At 40.5% G+C, this 20123-nt stretch overlaps 1 protein-coding gene across 2 annotated transcripts in view; it reads right to left on the bottom strand.

Moving 5' to 3' along the window:
- Positions 1 to 798: 798 nt before the first annotated feature.
- Positions 799 to 20123, bottom strand: part of rabgap1 (RAB GTPase activating protein 1) — a 60897-nt gene continuing 41572 nt past the window's right edge. For both annotated transcript variants that reach the window (XM_084034629.1, XM_084034630.1), the window contains 13 exons: positions 19017 to 19130; positions 17387 to 17461; positions 16759 to 16884; positions 16348 to 16491; positions 15323 to 15364; positions 14844 to 14972; positions 12135 to 12227; positions 10915 to 11025; positions 10486 to 10590; positions 9601 to 9684; positions 6258 to 6329; positions 3718 to 3918; positions 799 to 2966 (listed from right to left, as the gene is read on the bottom strand). In XM_084034629.1, the coding sequence (XP_083890755.1) occupies positions 2844 to 2966; positions 3718 to 3918; positions 6258 to 6329; positions 9601 to 9684; positions 10486 to 10590; positions 10915 to 11025; positions 12135 to 12227; positions 14844 to 14972; positions 15323 to 15364; positions 16348 to 16491; positions 16759 to 16884; positions 17387 to 17461; positions 19017 to 19130 (1419 nt within the window). In that variant the 3' untranslated portion in view covers positions 799 to 2843. The remainder of the gene's footprint in view (positions 2967 to 3717; positions 3919 to 6257; positions 6330 to 9600; positions 9685 to 10485; positions 10591 to 10914; positions 11026 to 12134; positions 12228 to 14843; positions 14973 to 15322; positions 15365 to 16347; positions 16492 to 16758; positions 16885 to 17386; positions 17462 to 19016; positions 19131 to 20123) is intronic.

Below are 20123 nucleotides of genomic sequence, written 5' to 3'. Positions count from 1 at the left end.
TTAAACTGTAGCACGACAGCAGGTTGGTAGGTACAAGTAGGCAACATTATAGTAACAGAGTAGAAAATCATAAACAAAACCTCAATATTCATTTTTTTAATGTTTGTTATATACAACCCCAGTGCCTTAAGAGGAACGGCCCTTTGTTTCTTTCAAATTCATCTGGACCTTTCCTCTGACATCACCAGTAGATTTCAGCCAATCAGATCACCTTCAAGTTCAATGCAGTTTACAGTAACAATTAAAGCGAGCAACGGAAATATAACTTTCTTATTTCTTTCGTCTAATCTGAACTGGAATATTGAGTCCCTTTTCTAGTCTTCTAAAAATTAAAACACACACACACACACACACACACACACTTTTTTTTAAAAAGGATCCATTTAGAGTGGATGTCAGTGTGACCCCTGCTTTGACCTCTGATGACATCTCTCTGAAGTCCTCTGACTGCTGTGTAACACGTTTGATACCGATCCACGCTTTAGGTGCAGTTTCACTCGTGGTATTTGACAAGTGTCTTGGTGTGTGAGACTTTTCTGCTTCTGCATTCACAACAGTGTGTGTACAGTACACACTCAGTGGCTACTTCAATATTTTAACCGACTTAGTGCTGGGAAACATCTGTTTTTGCCCCTGAACAAATTAAATTATTGGAGACATGAGATCATCGAGGTGTTGAAACTATTGAACAGGGTTTTTGCTCCACACTGGTTCGATAAATTTGATCGATGTCTGCGGATTTTTGGAAGATGCAAGATGATTGTGCTGTGGTTATCCCAAAGGTTCTCTTTCTGAGTCGAGTGCAGGCAGCCAGAACAAACACAATTTTCTGTCATGTTACTGTCTCCATCTTGAGATGACGAGCTCTTTGTCACAAGCCGAGACATTTTCCTCACCATTATTCCATGATCTACATTCGACCTTGGATGCAAGATTTGAACGACAATTCTGACCCTTCCGATATGCGTCATGTAGCATTTCCAATCATCAATCACTCAGTTCACATGCCTGCTGTTGCCTCATTTTCTTAGCTGTCAACAGCTGGAGCTAAATCTAAAACAATCGTAATCTTTGTCACCTTTGTTACTTTTAAACATCTTTTCTGCCAATTGTCCTCTGACCTTGCTGACTGATTGGGCATGTTTCGTTTTTGCTGCTGCCTGCCGTGCTTCTGTTTTCCTCACCATTCTGTATAAAATAACCATCTTCGTCTAATAACAATAACCATACTGTATTTCAGATCCAAAGTCATGCACTCTAATATTTTGGCTCCAAAGTGACCAAATGCCTTGACTGCTTTAACAAGTGGGTGTCCCTAATAAATTGGCCACTGAGTGTTTGTTCTGTAGGGACCGTAATATGGAATGAACACTGTAGTTGAGCGTGTTCGCGTCTAGTGGTAATAGAGCTCCCAAAGGTCTGACTTAAGTGCCTGCCACCCTGCTCAGCAAAGTATCAAATGTGACCCTGCCAATCAAGGTCAGAGGTCAAAGATCACAGAGCAGTTGGTGGCAGAATAGGGAGGGGTGTGTTTCAGTGCAGCAGGAATTTTTCTTTGTGTGTGAGCGTGTGTGCTTTCCACTTTAGCTTTACAAGCATTGCATCACTCTGGCTTTCAACAGTGTTCTCACAAACATACATGTACATTATGATTCATGCTGAGGTTTGCATGGTTTGGAGTTCTTTTTTAGTTTCTTTGTGCCGAGACATCCAAACCAAACGAACCTCGAGCATGTTGGTCTGAAATTTGATGTGAGGATGCTGCTGCTTGTATTCACAACAGCTTCTATGCTTCTGTCCTTACTGTAAATGATATAATCACGTCCATTAGTATCATCAATATCGACCTTCAGATCAAGGCTTTGTCAGAAAACTTCTTTAGCATCATTCATAAACACATTTCGACATATCGGAAACTAGACAAGCAGGGAAAACATTTCCCCCTTACATGCATGCACACACTCATAACCTTAGTGCTTTTTTTTTCTTTCCCTTGACTTCCACACGCCATCTTGCTCTTTCTTTTATACACACATTTTAACATTACTTCAGTCAATTATTTATGCATTCAAACACAATTCTTTTCAGTCTCACACATCTCACAGTCAACATAAAACAAACAAAAAACAAACATGCGTGCTTACACACACACACACACGCACATATGCTCATTACATAAGCACATTCGTGTTCATGGATAGAAAAAGAAAGGTATCGTTCCAACGTAAATTAGAAAAAGCTCAGTTTTGAAAAGACATCTATTAGCTCTCGTACCTAAAACAACATTGTTTTTTTTTACAGGAACTGGTTGGTTTGTGCCAGTAGTTTGGAGGGGAGCACGCAGAACAGTTAGGGAGAACATCTTGTCAGGACAGTAACAGTTCTGATGTCCCACCTTCCTTCTGTGGGTAATTCATATCAGCAGTACAAAGACAGAAATAAATGATGAAGCGTTTCTTTTCTCTTTTTTTTTCTTTACACTGTGACCGGTGGAAGCACATTGTGTCTCTGGGGAAAGTGGTAGTGTTGCACTTCATCTTATTTTTTGTCACCCCTTCTCATCAGCACATTTGGCTGTAGTCATTCGGGGTGGAGAGGAGCGTTAATGGATGGGGGCGGGGTGATTAGATCAGGAGCGATGGGAACAGGGAAACGTAAAGGACATTCTTGATAAGGGGGAAGAACTAAAACAGTCTGAATTGTCATCCTGGGATTTAATGGTCAACGTTCAAGTTAAAGTTACGGCCCGGTGGGTTTAGTTAGGCGTCCAGAGGTATCAGCGTGGTGAGTTGCACTGAGCTCCACACATGGTCTGGGTAAAACTGGATGATGGGTGTATACGGTTAGGTGGTCTCCTTGCCCTGGGTCCCAGTGACGGTCTTGATCGAACTGAGCGTTCGGTTGAACCAGGTCTTCTTGGCGGCCTGCACTTCGTTGAGGGCCAGACCCAGGTGGTGCTCTAGGTCCTGATGGAAGAGGAAAGAGAACTATCACAGAACAGGGGCTGGAACAGGTCTGCCAATGAATAACTAAATGACCCGATTTTGGCCAGCGTTTTATGAGTACAGGCCAAGATTCATAGTATCTAATTTTTTACCACTTTGCATTTCTCCAATCAGCAACTTTGATCCCAATTCCCTTCCCGCCCTACGAGAAACCATTAATCATATGAAATCCTCATCTATCTTCTTTGACATCACTCCTAATAAACTCCTTCTAGAGCTCCTTGTTGCAATTGGGCTAAAAATCATCGTAAATAGCTCAATCTTGTTTTCCAAACTCACCACACTCAGGTCTCTTAAAAAAACATGTTTTTATTAATCTTATCAATTATTTACACACTGACTTTAAAATGACTGCAACTGTGCTTATTTATATTTTTGGAAATATTTCAACTGTAGCTTTAATAAAACTGCTCTCCCCAATGCTGCCTCAGACACTGTTGATTACAGCAATGTCATCAATCATATATTAAATTAGGCCTAAGTTGAGCTCACCAATAATGCTCCCTATTTCGTTAATCATATTTCCTGTAGTTTCTGCTGTGGTTTGTGGAGCCTCCCCTACCAACGCCAACAGGATAATACCAATGAAAGTGACTTAGTGTAAACAGCAGGCTCACTGTGACTCAACATCTGTCTGTTGAACAGCTTCTAGCTCGGTGAATCATGATGGGAGCAGCACACTGTGATCCAGCCGAACTACGAGTTAGTGTACCTGGATTTTGCACTCGGCCTCCACAAGCTGTAGTTTGGTCTGAGCTAGTTCCAGCTCCATCTCCCTCAGCTGGTTCTTCAAATCCTCCTTCTCCTCATCCGTCTCCTCCGTCCCCCCAGCAGATGCTTTGGTCACGGCGGACCGCACACGACCTTCCTTGTTGAAAAGACTACTGCACTTCTCACAGCCTTCCACTTTGGACTAGAGAAGGATGAAAGAGAGAGAAAAAGAAGATATTAAATATATATATACCTTTAAGCCTTGGTTGAGTAAAAAACCTGAGACGAGAATGGCAGAGTGATGTGTGGGATAAAGGAACAGTGTTAAAGAAAGACTTCAGGTTAGCTAATACTGTTAAAAAAAGACAATTACCTTTTTATGGCACACAATATTTCTAATCACATACTGTACTATGACTTTTTATGAAAATCTACACTGACTTTTAAGTACTTTTTCTTTACAAACTATGCGTTGATGTCTTTATGTCATGCCATACTATGATTTTCCTGACATTTCTCATCACAAACTGTGCTATGAAACAATATTATATGACATGGCATGGCATACCATCATATGCCTCTTTATGACATTTTAATGACACACATTACTAAGTATATACTAGGGCATTTTTGTGCCATAATAAACTTTTTCTATAGCAAAAGTAAAGTTTTAATGGCATACTATGCGTTTTTGTGTTATAATATATGTGGTTTTAATGCCGTAATATATTGTTATTTTATGACATACTATATTATAAAATAATAATTATGATATACTGTACTTTGACTGTCTGCATATGCATATTATAGAATTCAATTTTTAAGGATAGTTTAATTGCACGTTATTCCAGGACGTGATTTATGTGTCGAACCGAAATGCAATTATCTGCAGCCATGTTTTTGTGTGAGTTGCCCCGTCTATCTTTTTGCAGTCGAGATATTTTTATAATTTGAGAGGAGACAGTGTTCTGCTTAGTTACTGAAGCATGGCAGCTCATTAGACAAGCCAGCTCTGCTTCCCCCCCTTCAGTCAGGGCTGCACTCCTCCCTGCCCTTTTGTCAGAGACTTCTTTTTGGGGGCCCTTGTATGTTGATGAGCTATTATTGGGTGCAGAGCTTTTGTGCAAGCAGCAACTGAAAATCCCTGCTAACAGAGTCGTACTGACTGACTACTTCTCGGGTTAAATCATTTAATTACCTGTCACTGTGGGAGTGGAACGTTATTTTTGCCGGACCAGCTAAGCTAAACTGGAGGTGTTTGAAGGTGTGAAAATACTCTAATCCGGGATAATACGACAGCACAGATACATACAAATGATAGATTCCTGCTTCACTTGCTATTTCTAACTTTGGCTCATGGCTACCGAACGTCCTCGTGGCGGTGCAGGTTGGGTCCTGCTTAGTAGGTTTGCTCCTTTGAGACCACCGAAGATAGACTAGTGCCCGAGTGAGTCCACAGCACCTCGGTTCATAGTTAAGATCGCGTTCCTTAGCAACAACAGTTGAATGTGGGTTGAAATATTCCCTCAGAATTAATATTTCTTACACTATTACATTTCATTTTGATTAAACTGTCAACTGGGTTTAAAAGTGGATAGTAATTACACGTAACGTTTCTCGGCTCATCACTGCAGAAGTGGATGAGAGCATTAATGAAGCAGCTCAAATTGCTTTTGTCGTTGCTTTCAATAGAGTTCTAGTGAATAAGTATTTTGTATAAACATTCATAATTAACACTTTTGACACATTTTAGACTTATATAGTATTCACTGCACATCACGGCTCCCCCTCTGCAGATGTTATTGTGATTGATTATAACTATATTGAATTGCTGCACTATTATAATAATAAAAGATCAGAAAAAGGACACAAACAAACAAAATAGACGTGCAGACATAAAGACACACAGAGAGAGAAGCTGCTACATCCTTTACAGGACTTGTCCTTGTAGCAATGAACCTTTTGTCTGTCCTTGTGTGAGTCCTTGGGCAGCCCTGGCAGAATTCTCTGCCAAAATGGCCTTTCTCCCAGCTAAAGTCTAAACAAACAGTTTGCCAGCCAAGTGTGCAAAAGCCGTAAGTGAGATGCCTCGCCCTAGCTTATTGGCCGAACTCCTCATTCTTCCCAGAAAAGCTTTGATTTCACTGCCAAGTCAATGACAATGAGATAGAAGCATAGTTCCCACCATACCTGCATACTCAAAAGAAATCTTCTACATGGAGGTAACAGCTGGATCTAATATTATTATACTATTATAGCTCTGCAATGATTGTGGGGAATTTTTTGAGAGACATATCATACAAATTTGAAAGTTGCTTACTGTAAATAAAGCTTTGTAAAATTATCGTCTCCACTCCGTCTACACTTGAGCTATTTTTTAATTAGGGTTCGTCAGCCACCGTAAAAGACACAAATTCATACACTTGTTGCTAACGGCAAAGCTCTGTAATTATGCCCCACTTGCAGTCCAGGCTGTTAATCTACAGTGTGTGTTTGTGTGCACGCCACAGTGGTCTGAGAGTGTTTGTGTGTAAAATTCACCCGGATTTTTTCCACTTCTCCCCGGTTGGCTGCCTGTTGTTTCTCCAGTCGTTCGCTCAGCTGGGAGCAGATCTATAAGAACCAGAGACAGTTGATCAGTGTTTAGTTACAGTGTTTTCAGACCGCCGTCAACACGATCAACAATTCACCCCGAGTCCACTGAATATCTACTAAGCCATTCAGACCTGCAATGCATTGTTAGGTGAACACAAAAACATAATATAGATGCACGTTACTTTTTGTAATCTTAAAGGTTTAATTAAACTATAATATATACAAATTATATTCATATTTATGAGTTTTGAGGATTGGATCTACTATAATTGCACAATTAAATAAAATACAGAAAATAAAAATCATCAATATATATATCAGTCAATCTATGTTATTAAAACCATCTCTTTGTTTCCATCCATCCCAAAAGAATCTAGTATTTTTTAACGTGATAGTATGAGGGAACACAAATGTGTAACCTCCATAACAAATTTAAACTGAATACAAAAAGGAAAGTGTATTGTTCTGCTGAGACGGATAATAAAGTTATTTTGATTTCTGCCTCTCCTCAACGTACCACTGTGCACAACCCTGGTCCTCCTTTGTTTGTGTTTATTGGTGAATCAGTCTCTGTGGCAGAGACTTCATCCTCTCTACTTAAGTCCATTAGTGGTGTCATAAGGTCCCTCTTTTGCAGCAGGAGGTGTACAAACACACAAGTAAGCATGTGCATCCTCACATATATCCAATCTCCTTCTTCTACACCTGTAACCCACAGCTGCAGATGCATTGACAGACATACAAACACCCACATGTTTGTGCTCCGGCTCACTGGCCGACAGAGAGATCGATGTGACATGAGTCATCGTACCGGGAACATCGGGTCATCCCACCTCTGGGTAGACATGCGATCTGTCTCTCAATCTGTTCCTGCCCCCGGCATATCTCTCAGACTCCCCGTAGCCTATACTGTATCTCCTCATCCTCCTCCGTTAGAGATCAATCTAAACATCTACCTGTGTATTTTTAGCCAAGCGGATATCAATCTGTCCTCCTACACGTCTTTATGTTTCCCTCCTGTCGTCCTCGCCTTCATTTAAACTCATCGCTCTCGCTTCCCTTCACCACCACTGATCACTTATCCTTCTTAATTCTACCCCACCATTGCTTCCTCTTTCACTCTCCCCACTTCCTTTTTTAAAAATAGTGCCATTCCATAGCATGCTGTACATCTTTATTATACATGAGCCACTAGCTGTCTTAAATCGTTTTTTCTCCTGCATGTGGCAAGCAGACATGTTCATCCCTTTAGATGAAAGGGCTGAGGAGGACGGGGTGAAGTCTATGTAAGATGGAGGTAAATGTCGGTCGACAGACAGGAATCCTTATCACTGAACCACCTGCACTCAAGCTGTTGAGGATTACTTTTGCTCGTTTACATTAAGGATGAACCGGAGTTGTTGTTTTCGTCATTCTTGAAATCTTGATACTGTTTTTGTGTGTCACATAAAAGATTTAGTGTTTGTTTATTAAAGTTAACTTTCTGTAACTTTTCTTTGTCAATAATGCATGTGTATGTATGATTACAGTGGGCAATAAACATGTTTAGAACTAGAAGCAAACAGATAGGATGCAATGGTTAATCAAAAACTATTTTAAAACTAAGAAATAATTACATAAATATATTGCAAACAGGGCCTCAGGAACAAGCACTGGCACTTGAGAGTGTCCATGGCAAGCACCCAGAAGGCCTGAGTGTATATCCTACAACGGGGATTACGATACGCCAAATGACACCGTTTTTAGCCTTACCATTAACAGACCTTTTTCTGTCCTCGTGGGCTGGAGGGGCAATTAGCGCGCAAAGCCTTTTTTTTTCCTCCCTTTGGCTCTTATCCCACAAAAAGAAATGTGGCATTCACAGCCGCTGAAATAGGAAAATCCTATTTGAAGAATAATTTGAGCTATCTGGGTTGGAAAACAATGCAGGCTATTTTGGGGCATTCCTCAACGTGTCACTCCCAGAGGATTGAATGCTGCTGTCCTCCCTCTGCTCTCTCTGCCACAGACTCTCTCTACATTGTCTCCTTCCCTCCATCTATCAGCTCTTATTCTCCGTCATGAAAATAACTATTTTTTGACAAAGCTCAGTTTTCACATTGAGCTCTGCTCAGCTGGCAATCCAAAAGGCAGCTTTTCCCCCAGAACACAAACACAAACGCACACACAGCCGTCAAATCCCTGCTCGCTCTTCAGACAGTTTTCAGACCTGCTGTCAATTTCCATCTGTTGCCAGATATTTTTAGTCTCAGGTGAGGTTAAGGTCGGCTTCTAAATGAGTCCTCTTGCTATTTCTGTCTGCTTCCTCGGGGAGACATGAGAGTGGCATTGTTGCATAATGTCTCTTTGCTGATACTAATAGTGCTTGATCTGGGCAGGTTTATATTTAAGCATTAAGTGACGGGATGAGATCAGAAAGGATGAAAACCACCGTAAGACAGGAACTCAAAAGTATGCTCACGGGCTCAGTCATCAAAGGCTCTGTGTTCAGCTTAAGGACATTTTCGTAAAAATTAGATGTTTCTGGATGAATGAAAACAGATCACTCTTGTATTATTTTGGAATATTTTTGGCTAGTCCTGCCGCGGCAAATGCTTGATCAGAGGTCGGATCTGAAAAGACAAGCCAAATAAGGACGCGTGGAGAAGAGATGCTCAAAGGTTGTGGTGCAAAAAACCCCACAAAAAAGCCCTGTTCTGTGCAGATCAACAGCTTTCTCATCATCCAGTCCATCCATTTAAGCCACAAATTAGAATACATGATAGAAATAGTTAGTGTACACTAACCTTCTGGAGAACAGGTCAGCTGCTAAACTTTTAACCAGAGCTAAATTTTTAATTGCAACAGGAACAACACCATGTGATGGGTCACCTGTGTCTTGTTTGTTTCCTGTATTTACTTTCCATCATCTTGTCGGATTACATTTCTTACTTTTGTATTTAATTTAGGTAAATACTGTATGTATACGTATTAGGATATATATTAATATATACATTGGAATAATTGTAAAGTTAAATATTTCTGCCTTGGATGGTGTATCACGATGTTAAGGAGCCGTGGGGATTTGTCTAGACTTGGGCTAGTGGGAGGTCAAGTGAAGCGGAGAAGGGGTTTTGATATTGGATCTAAACTGAAATTAATAAATTAATGTTCAAAAAGAGGAAACTAAGGCAGCCAACGTTCCCATTTTCACTTCTCTAAACTTTTACACTTCAGTAATGACCTCATCAGCAAGATCATAAATTATTTCTGGACTCAAACACAAATCTCAGATATACACGACAAATACCTGCTTATATTCGCCAATAATGGAGCCGTTCTTCTTTATCTCCGATTCGGACTTATCAAGCTCTCGTCTGCACATCTCCTTCAGCTGTGGAAACAAACACACACAGCTACTGTTAGGCTGTTGAGGTAGCAGAGGCCAAGGACAGGGGCAGAGTCAGAGGCCCATGAGGCCATGTGACTGTCATGACATGTGAAGGAGACGGAGAACGGTATTGGCAGACTTGAAGCTCGGGGCAAAGTCACACCCTCAACACAACCTCTGGGCGAGCACATAAATCATTCACAGCTACACCTACACATTCACCAAGACAGGACACATTTGGAGGAAGGACACACGGGAACGGAAGGCAGCGGTCCTGTCCACCTGACGGATTCTTCATTGAACCCAAGAAAATCGACATTGAAGAAGAACCGACATCTGAGGTTAGACGATGGAGGGAGCCCTGGAAATGTAGTTTTTGTTTTTCTGCCAACTGTATTACACAGACAGGGGCGGCATGGACTAATTAAAACAGTCGTTTGGAGACAGATAGGTGAATATACACAGAGCTTGACATTTGCTGTATGGCTTAAGAGGATCTAATTGCTTATGCTCTGACTTTGACTGAATTCAACATGTGGTTATGTTTTGAGAAAAATGTAAATTACAGCCTTGTTTGCAGAGAACAGTATAATAAACAAGAAGGCATGCCGTGAGTCCCATGATCCACAGAAAGATCGACCTTATTAGTAGAATAAAACCTGCAGGCTCTCGGCTCCGGCTGTAAAATCGGCTGGTCGGTCACATTAAAAATGCAAACTTCCTTCTAGCCTCCCTCTCGACCCCAGGACTGGTGATTTAAGCAGCGTCTTTTCACAGTAATTCTGATCATTCCTCGGCTCTAACCTGTGCAGATTCTTCCTCCAGTCGTCTCTTCTCGTCCTCGGAGTCCACCAGCTTCTGTTTGGTCAGCAGCAATTCTTTATTCAGGGCGTCTGCCTTCTCCTCAGCCTGACACACAAACAGGACAAAATACCCCAGTGTTGATGAGGTCATTGAAAGTTACACTTGCCCTACTTTCTCTACAGCTTGCTCTCACTCTTTACAAAGTAAGTCAAACTGTGCCTTTACACACACGGATTACACTTTGAGCTTGTGTAAATAAAGGTTTTGCTGCATGTGTGTGTTTTTTTTACAGACACACTTGTGTTTCAGTTCTTGCATAATTGTTGCCACATATACTGAACGCTTGCTTCTGTTAAAAAGTGACAGCTCAGATATTCATGAACCCACACACACAAAATGAAACAAATAGATCCTTTCTCTTTAGCTTACGTTGTCCAGGTCTTTACGGAGGGCTATCTTGCTGCTGACTAGTTCATGTGCCAGGTCGTCGTTCTCCTGCTCCAAACGCATGTTAGCCTCTTGCAAGCGACGGTTCTCCCGCTGGACGGAGAGAGAGAGAGAGAGATGAAGAAAGAAAAAAAAGTTGGACAGGAAAACAGAAGAGCATATGAACGGAAAGAAGCGAGGAAGCAATAGAAGAAGTGAAACAAGTTAATCATAAAGGCTTGGGAATGAATACGTAATAATCTCCTCCTGGCTCATCGTGGCAATATACAGAACTGTGACCAGATCATAATTACAGTTGTCTGTAATGGTTAACAGGGTGTAACTTCTTTGTACATCATTAACAGCAATGGACAGCTATATTAAAAAACGGACACAGTTAAAATATGGTGCCAGAGATTAGATAAGAGTTAAGGCGATAATGAATCTTCAGTGCTGCTATTTCAAGAAAAGATTTATAAAAATAATGCAACATTTGTCTGACTCATATTGGCACTCACAGGCACGTATGTTATTGCAAATAATACACATTCCCATGCAATTAAATATTTTTTTATAAATTCTGGGAAAATAGTCAAATGTTTTAATAAGGAATAAGACATTTTTAATGATGTCTTGCTTCAAAAGTTAACGGAATATCAATTATGATAATCTGGAATATGTTTAAGCATCTAATAATGTTGAAGCTACTGTAATCTGACTAAACCAACCTGACTGCTGTCAAGTGAAATCGGGTCGTGGCTTAAACATCTCAAGAAATACTGTTTGATATCCTTAAAAAATGGTGTCGGTATACAGTTTGTTGGAAGCATTTTTTCAGAGCGAACAGCAGACGTTCAGTCACTGTAATTGATGATCTTGTACTGTATAGGACCAACACGCTACCCTTGAGATGACTTATGGCATGTGCAATTAATGGCTTTTTTGGTGCTGTGTAGTTTTTCTTTCCTAAACAAGGACTGTCAAGGTCCACAGTGACTGGACAAAAAAAAAAAAGAAGATATATTATGTTTAGTGGGAAATCTGCCAAAATAAGGTGTTTGTTTCAACGTCGTGAAAAAATTGGATAATAAATTATAAACTATAGAAATATAAATAAAGACAACAAATAAAGATTGCTGCTCTTGTCAGAAGAACCAAATCGGGGCTGCATTTTAAAGGAAATATAACATAATATTAAGTTGATGTTAATTTCTTATGTCTACCTCATATCTTTCGATGGGGGCTTCCTGTTGCTCCTGCTGCTCCCTCAACGTGTGGTACTCCTTCTCAAATTTCTTTAGCTTTTTCTGGCTGATCTGTTGGGCAGCAAGAGCACAAAAACTATGTCACACACACACAAATAATTGCAATTTTACACATGATGAAAAATAATAAATAAACCAGCCCAGGTCACTGGGATTTCACTGGCCACATTTTTTTTAAATTTTCAAGTTCATTTTTGCAAACATTTAAATTGTAAAGCTACTGCAGTAGCACAGAAATCAAAGATTAACAGCATTTTTATATTAGGCTGGTACGTCAAAACATGCACATTAACAGAAGCCGAATGTTCCCTGAAGGCAGCGTACATGTGTTCACGTCTAATTAAGATGACATTGTACTGTATCGTGGATTTCATCGCATAATCAATTACGCACTCTAGTAGCTTCTGTGTTGTTTTACTGTTAATCTGCTTCAGTATGGACGCAAAAAGGGCAACCAAAGGAACTGTGCTCATGTTTCTCCAGGTAGGTAGAAGTAAATTGCATCAGTTTACACTGTTTATTATCTTGTTGGACCCAAAATTCAGTGCACAGAGTTCAGGATCAGTGCTTCACCTCAGATCAGCGCTCTCATTTAAACACAGTCACATTCACGCCTACAGATGCAGTTTTGCACACAAGCTGCATTTAGGCAAAGCCATCAACAGGCCTTTCACCGCCCAGCTGCTGCCACACATTGGGCTTTTTAAAAGAGACAGCTCCCATACAATCAACACTATGTGCCTGATTCTCAGCATGAAAGAGTCTTGCTTGTCCATTCTGTGGATTTAAATGCATTTCGTTACAGCTGCAACATCAACGCACCATTATTCTTTGCATGCATGTCTGCATGTGTGTGTTATAATCTCAGGTTTACGATTGTAGTACAGTATATCAGCTCACAGCACTCTTCACCTGATGATGCTGACAGAACTGGGACACGTTGCCCTGCTGTAATGGTGCTTCTACTTGTGTAGGAGACGGATATAAGGAAGGAAAAAGTACTGTTCTTTGTTCTTTAAAGTGCACAAGAGGAGGCAAGTTGTAAAACTGCTTGCTCTCTCTCAGGTGATTTTTGGCTTTTCTGAACCTAAAATCCTATTACAAGCTTTCTTCACCTGGGGAGCTGTAACAGTTAACAAATATCTTGCATACAAGCTCGTGTGTGCTGGAGAGGAAGACCAGCACTATGAGGGGGAAGAGATGGAAAACCAAAACACACAGTAGACGAACAAATTCCCCTTAAATCCAAATATTTCTTTAGAAGTCAAAAGGTTGGTGGACGAGCAGAGAAAGGTGGAACAACGGAACACCCAGACAACATCACTGACCCTAGCTCGACCCCGAGATGTCTCCTGAATACATTTTCTGACCTCAATGTAGTTTCCAACTGTATTAACCGCAAATTCCACCTTTCTGATTCCCTAACTTTACACTTAGTTACACTTTTTTTCCCTATATGATCACTATAATCCTGATTCTGTTTTCACAGTTTCATGCAAATTAAACTGGAAGGGTGATGAAGCAAGGAAGGAGTCAATAGTTCAAATGGTCCCAAAAAAAAAAAGTACAGGGACCTTAAAGTCTGGTATATAAATGAGATGTATTAACACTCCATGCAACCAATGCATTTCTCATCAACATGACTTATCCCAAATCAGGTTTAAACAGCTCAGCCCTTTAAGATGTCTGGACACTGTACCTGGCAACGCTGGGCAAGAAAGTAAGAGCACCAGGTGGTGCAGAAAGATATGTGCTCCAATCAGAGGGCAGTGTCATCAGTCAATGAGGGCACCAGTAATCTGTTCCACTAATCCCTCTATAGTAACATCCAAGCTTCAGATTAGCCTACCTTGATTCAGATTTAATTCTCAGATCCACCACGGCCGTACTCAGTGGGCTCAGACGACTTCTTGGAATTATTTTCCCGTGCCACACAATGTGCTGGAAATAACTTCTCAAGGCAGTAAATTGTAGGTGCACACCGAGCTTATGTTGCTTTTGATTTTGTTCCACTGGATTTTTTTCTGCTGGATTAGCCGATTGTGTCTCTCTCTCTCTGCTGCCCAGCTGTCTTTTTGCCGAACCAAAAAGCTCAAATCTCTATCCAGGCTGGCTCCTTTACAGAGTTTGTGCTAATAAATATTTCTATCCAAAGTTACCTTCAAAGTCAGGCCCTCTAAAACTAGGTCAGTCTGTTCAAAACAGGCCAGGACACAGGTGTGTGTGTGTGTGTGTGTGTGTGTGTTTAGACAGAAAGAGAGCAAGGTGCATTTGTGCACATGTTCACTGCATCTGCTAAACTAGATTTACAGCTCAAATGTGACCCCTACTGGTATTAAAGTTGTACTGCAAAGAGGTCCACATATCCATTCATTCAATCCATTACATTTATATTGATTATGTGACTTGTCGGCATACTGAGTTTTCTGTTTGAAATATTTGAAATCTATTACTGCTTGAGGTTTTTTTTTTACCAAACATCTTGAAGACCATTAGCTTAACAACTTAAACAACTTGCACTTGTTGTTACTACCAACACTTTGAAGGCATGAATATAGAGCTGAACCTGAAGTCTCAGGGGTAAGGGAGGCTGAATGGACACAATTACTGCATATAATTAGTGAACTGAGACTCTGTGCTATTCTCTTTCTTTTCTACTCCACTCACCTTCATGCTACAGGCCAGCTCCATCAGTCTCTTTGCGTTTTCCTCAGAGCGGTACCTCTTTGGAACCGGGACGCGAAAGAATTTGAGTGCACCCTCGAAGTCTGTTTGGATCAGATCATCTTTCGATGTCTGAGGGAAAGAAGGACGGGGACAAATGAGCGACACGTTAACGCAACACTCAAGTAGTTTTGAGTGGACATTTATTGCCTTTTTGCAACATGAAGCTGATTCACTAATTGACAATTTCCAGATTTTCTGATCTCCATATGATAAATACCTCAGGTCTAGAAACAAGCATGAGGTTAAATATGCTCCCAAGATTTATTTGAAACTGACGGATGCCTACGTTTGAGGCCAAACTCATGATGGATGTGAGTGCAGACGTGTAAAATCTTTCCATTGTTAGATTTTCCTATCTGTTTCTACTCAGGGCTGGTGCTTGTGTGTGTGTGTGTATTCAGGTGTGTGGTCGACCTTACCTTCAAAAGTGCCAAGGCCACATTGAAGATCACACTGATGCCCTGAAAATGTAAGAAACATAATGGTGTCATAAGGAATTGAGTTACTGTAAGTTCAAATAAATTAACATCAACATGGATTTAACTGTAAATAGGAAGGAGTATGTACCCAAAGAGTGTTAGAATATTATTTGCCATCAATAATCACATAACACTCGACAATGACGAAGACATTTTTTTCCAGATTGGTTAAAATTAAAAGAGAAATGTCTAAACTACATTGTCTAAACTGCCGTTGTTGATATTATTTTAATCTGCAGTGTCTCCTACACGTTCTTGCAGATTGATGTATTTATCAGCGCAGTCTTCATAGGAAGTTGAAAAACTACAAACCTAACATCTACCAACAGAGGTTCAGGATTTGGCTGACACCTCCGTTGTCTATTTTTGTTTGAGTCAGTTCGTCATCTCTAGATCTTGGAGAGTCTCCCAGTTCCTGCTGCTGTGATGCATCATTATAGCATTATGGTGTCCAGCATTATTGAGGTGACTGATGGGGCAAAGTTTTCCCTAGACCTTAACATCCAGGCCAAAATACTTTTGTCTCATCAGAAAAAACGTTATTTTCTCTCTGAGGCATTCAAGTGGATACATTTGTCTTTTTACTGACGTTGGCCTAACAGCCAGCTCTCAGAGGAGGTCATTGTTTCAAACGTCACTTCAAATTGCATTATAATTAAACTCCTGGGAGCTTTCACTACTTGAATTTGCCACAGTCAACAGATCAATACACTTCTAGAGACAACACATAGATGAACAAAATAAACAGGATGCACATGAGAACTTCGTAGCAAGAGGATGCCTGGAGTACTTCTGTATTTTAGTTCCAATACTTTGTTGTCGTTTACAGTTCATACAAATATAATAAAAAAAAATGTCTTCTTCAGTTTGGGATAATGGTAAAAATAAATCAAATTGGTGGAACACGATATTATTTTTTTCATATGTTAAGTAGTAGTGTGTGAATGGTGTCTTTTATTACCAACCTCACACAGTAGCAGGTCGATGATATGGAAGACCATGTAAAGAGGGAACTTGGCTGTGAAGAGGGTGAGGAACCACTGAGAGGCATACATATGAGCCTCCAGACCCACATTCAGGAAATGGTTGTACAGGTCTGGTATATATTCCTGTTTAAGACGGAGAGGAAGGGAATGGGAGGAGGAGAAAGTGCATAAAGAGGCAGGAAGTAGAAGAAATGATGTGGAGGGAAAGAAAGAGGACAGGGGTAAATTAATAGATGGAGCGAATAAAAAGGTAACACTTCAGCTCGGCGCGCACACACACACACACACACACACACACACACACACACACACACACACACACACACACACACACACACACACACACACACACACACACACACACACACACACACACACACACACACATACCTGCATGAGTCTCTCAAGTTGGAAGAACTTGCAATGCAGATCTTCAAAGTTCTGCTTGAAAAGGTCCCTGAGCCCATAATCAAACATGATCTTGACCAGGACGCTGAAAGCCTGCTCCTCTGGCATCTGAAGATGACCATCAAGAAATAATTAGTACCTGCACAGGTTTTAGATGAGCCGTATACAAACAGCTTTCCCATATACCACTACCTGACCTTCTTAAATAACTCATCTAGTTATACCTTGCACCGATCTATCATCTTCTAAGAAGGCATTGACATTGTTTGTCCACTAAGTGGCAGCGATGAGCTGTCCCTGAAGTGTACATATGAACAGAACACAACATTGTTCATAAAAAATAAAATGTCAGTTACCCACAGATATCATCCCTAATCAGAAATAGTCCTCAAACTGTTTTTGTCCATCATGCATATCATATCATACTGAATGTATTACAGACGAGGCTCGACGACATTCAAAGTAAGACAAGCCAGTCCTCCAGCATCGCAGAATGTCAAAAAAATATATACAGATGTCATATGAAAACAAGCCAGTCCCTCTCAGCCCTTGAAAGTGGATTAAATTGGGCAGGATATTTCTGCTGGACCCTGCTGATAAGTGAACTCACGTGCAGCAGCAGCACAGCAGCCAAAAAGGATTGTCCCTGGCAGTAGCCAATCTCCTCGTCGTAAACAGAGTAAGCCTGCGGGAGAGAACAAAGGCAAACAGGCACACCGTCAGTGAAGACGTTTCAGAGTGAATTCAGAAACTGACGAGGGGAATTCATGGTGATAAAAATATTTTCTATTTTTAAATTATTTGATGGTGATTGTCCAGCTACTATATTACAGATGTTAGACCAAATGTTGCTGCAGCCTGTAGATGATCCAAATAAGACCAACATATTTTTAAATTCAGTGAATTCCACAGGTTGGGAGAAAGATGGCTCAAGCTACACTGGAAGCTTAAAAGCAGCTTAACAAAACAGAAACCAACTAAAGAACACTTTTGGGAAATAACATTGTTTTTAATCCCTTTTCAAAAATGTCAAGTTTATACGTTTTTTTCCTGTAAGCCATTATCTTTGAGTACACTTTACAATAGAAACACAGTAAAAGAAGACATGGATGAGGGGAAGATTGGGAGAGAGGGACAGAAAAAAGGGGGAATGACAAGACAAACATAAAGAAAAGCACAAACAGAGGGAAAGGAAAGGGTTGATACAGAGGAAATGGAGGAGGTATGAGGGGAGGGAGAGAGTTTGAAAAAGGACTGTAGTGGCCTACTGAGCTATAAACACAAATAATGAGTCAAACAGTCAAACAGACAAAGTGTGGATCAATCCACACACAGAGGAAGGGGGAGGCACTGAATTATTCAAACCCACCTGAGGAGGTGCTTGTCTGGGAAAGAGATGGATACCCTCACCCGAGTTATACATAATGAATGACTTGAAAACTGTGAACAAACTCCAGCCAAACCGTTCATGTGGGATTATGGAACTATAGGTTGGTGTGTGTGTGTGTGTGTGTGTGTGTGTTTGTTCGATTACAAACTTGTTTTGCACTTCTAGTTAGACCACTGGCTGTAATGAACTCGCTGACCCAGCCAGACACAGAGCAACCATACAAGTAAATAATAAACTCTCTCTATTAATGTGGAAACTTGGTCATGAGACCAAATGTAAAGAAATGTAATGTAATGAAAGTCATATACACAATAATTGGATGTATTATGGGAGAACATGTGATTCTATTTCACATGCAGAATGCCATAAGTGGTTCTAGCAATGACAATCAGCGCTACCAAAAATACCAGTCATCATCTGGTTGTAAATTATTATAACTAATCCCCAAGAAGACAGTCTACAGTATTAACTAACCGGTTCTTCATTGTGACAGATGGGGTTGTAGAAATACCATCAAATCCTGTTTCTTATCTATTTTCATCTTTAAACATACAAGAATAAATAAGCAATATTTGACAGACGAATATGAGCTTGATTTGTGTATTTAATTCCACAAAATGGAGGAAGGGAGCACATGCTTCTTCCTGCGGTCGCTCTTTAAATGATTATCTCTTGTGGCATCCAGTCAGCCCGCTGTTGAGGATGCTGTGTTGATCCACATTTTTCCTATTTTTGACTGGCTCCATAATACCCTGCGCTGACTTTTAAAAATGTCATTCACACATCCTTTCGTGTTGGTGTGTGTGTGTGTGTGTGTGTGTGTGTGTGTGTGTGTGTGTGTGTGTCCCACCTTGCAGATTTTGTAGAGGGAGTCTTGTCCATCTCCTCCAGTGTCTTTGAAGTAGTCATGAGCTGGGAATGTCCTGTTAATGTCCCGGGTGATGGCACTGTCCTGAGGGGACTCCTAATAATGGGACAAAGGAGGGGGGGAGACAAAAAAAGGTCAAGGTGAATAAAAAGAAGTGAAGATGGTGTGTGAGATTATCACTTAAGAATCCACAAGCAGTTTTATTAGATAACCACTGGGGGGGGGAAACATCCCTCAAAGCCCAGCAGTGGTCAGTGTTCCTCACTCTGTGGTGAACACACTCCTGAGATTTACAGTGTGGTTCGGGATGAATTAGTGGTAGCACAGAGTGTTCTCTTCTACAGTACAGACCGCACATCTCTCCCTCTATCCTTATTTTATTTATCTGTAATCAATTTGGAGCTCGAAGAGTAATTATGTTGCCAAAGCTTAAGATACAAAAATAAAAGTTACTAACAATAATAACGTAGCTCTGACAAAGTGCAAAAAACAATTTATATAAAACATTAAGGAAAGTGAAGGCAGACATTGTGTAACACAGAACACATTAAACATACACAACGATTCTGCTGTCACCAGAAGCCAGACTAAAATGGTTAATTCTGAAAAAACTGATACTGTGAAATACAATTTATTAGTGACATTCTGCATATAACTCTTTGCACTCAGCACCGAGAATATCTGATACATAAGGCAGATAAGAGGTTTGACTTCTACCAGCACCACTATGATCTGGAACAGAGTGAGACCTTTTGGCTGGGGATGGATGGATGACTAGAGCAGAGAAAATTTAAAAAACTTGGGGGGTTGAGGGGGGAACAAGATTACCGGTAAGAGTTTAGAACTATGCTAATGGCTTGTGCTCGCAATGGCAAAGCTAATATGCTGATGCTAAGTAGGTATAGTTAACTGTGTTCATCATCATAGTATAGTTACATCATTATCACTAAACACAAAGATCAGGAAGATGAGGATGATGATCATTCATTTTGCATGTTTTTGGTCATAAACTACAAGTACAAGATCAGCAGAAAGACTGGGATATCCCTCCACTGTGGTGACGGCGCACAACACAGTGGAAATACACAC

The sequence above is a fragment of the Eutrigla gurnardus genome (assembly GCF_963514095.1).
Source record: "Eutrigla gurnardus genome assembly, chromosome: 19".
Lineage (NCBI taxonomy): Eukaryota > Metazoa > Chordata > Actinopteri > Perciformes > Triglidae > Eutrigla > Eutrigla gurnardus.
Note: the sequence above shows the minus strand (reverse complement) of the source record. Positions and strands in the feature narration are given on the sequence as shown.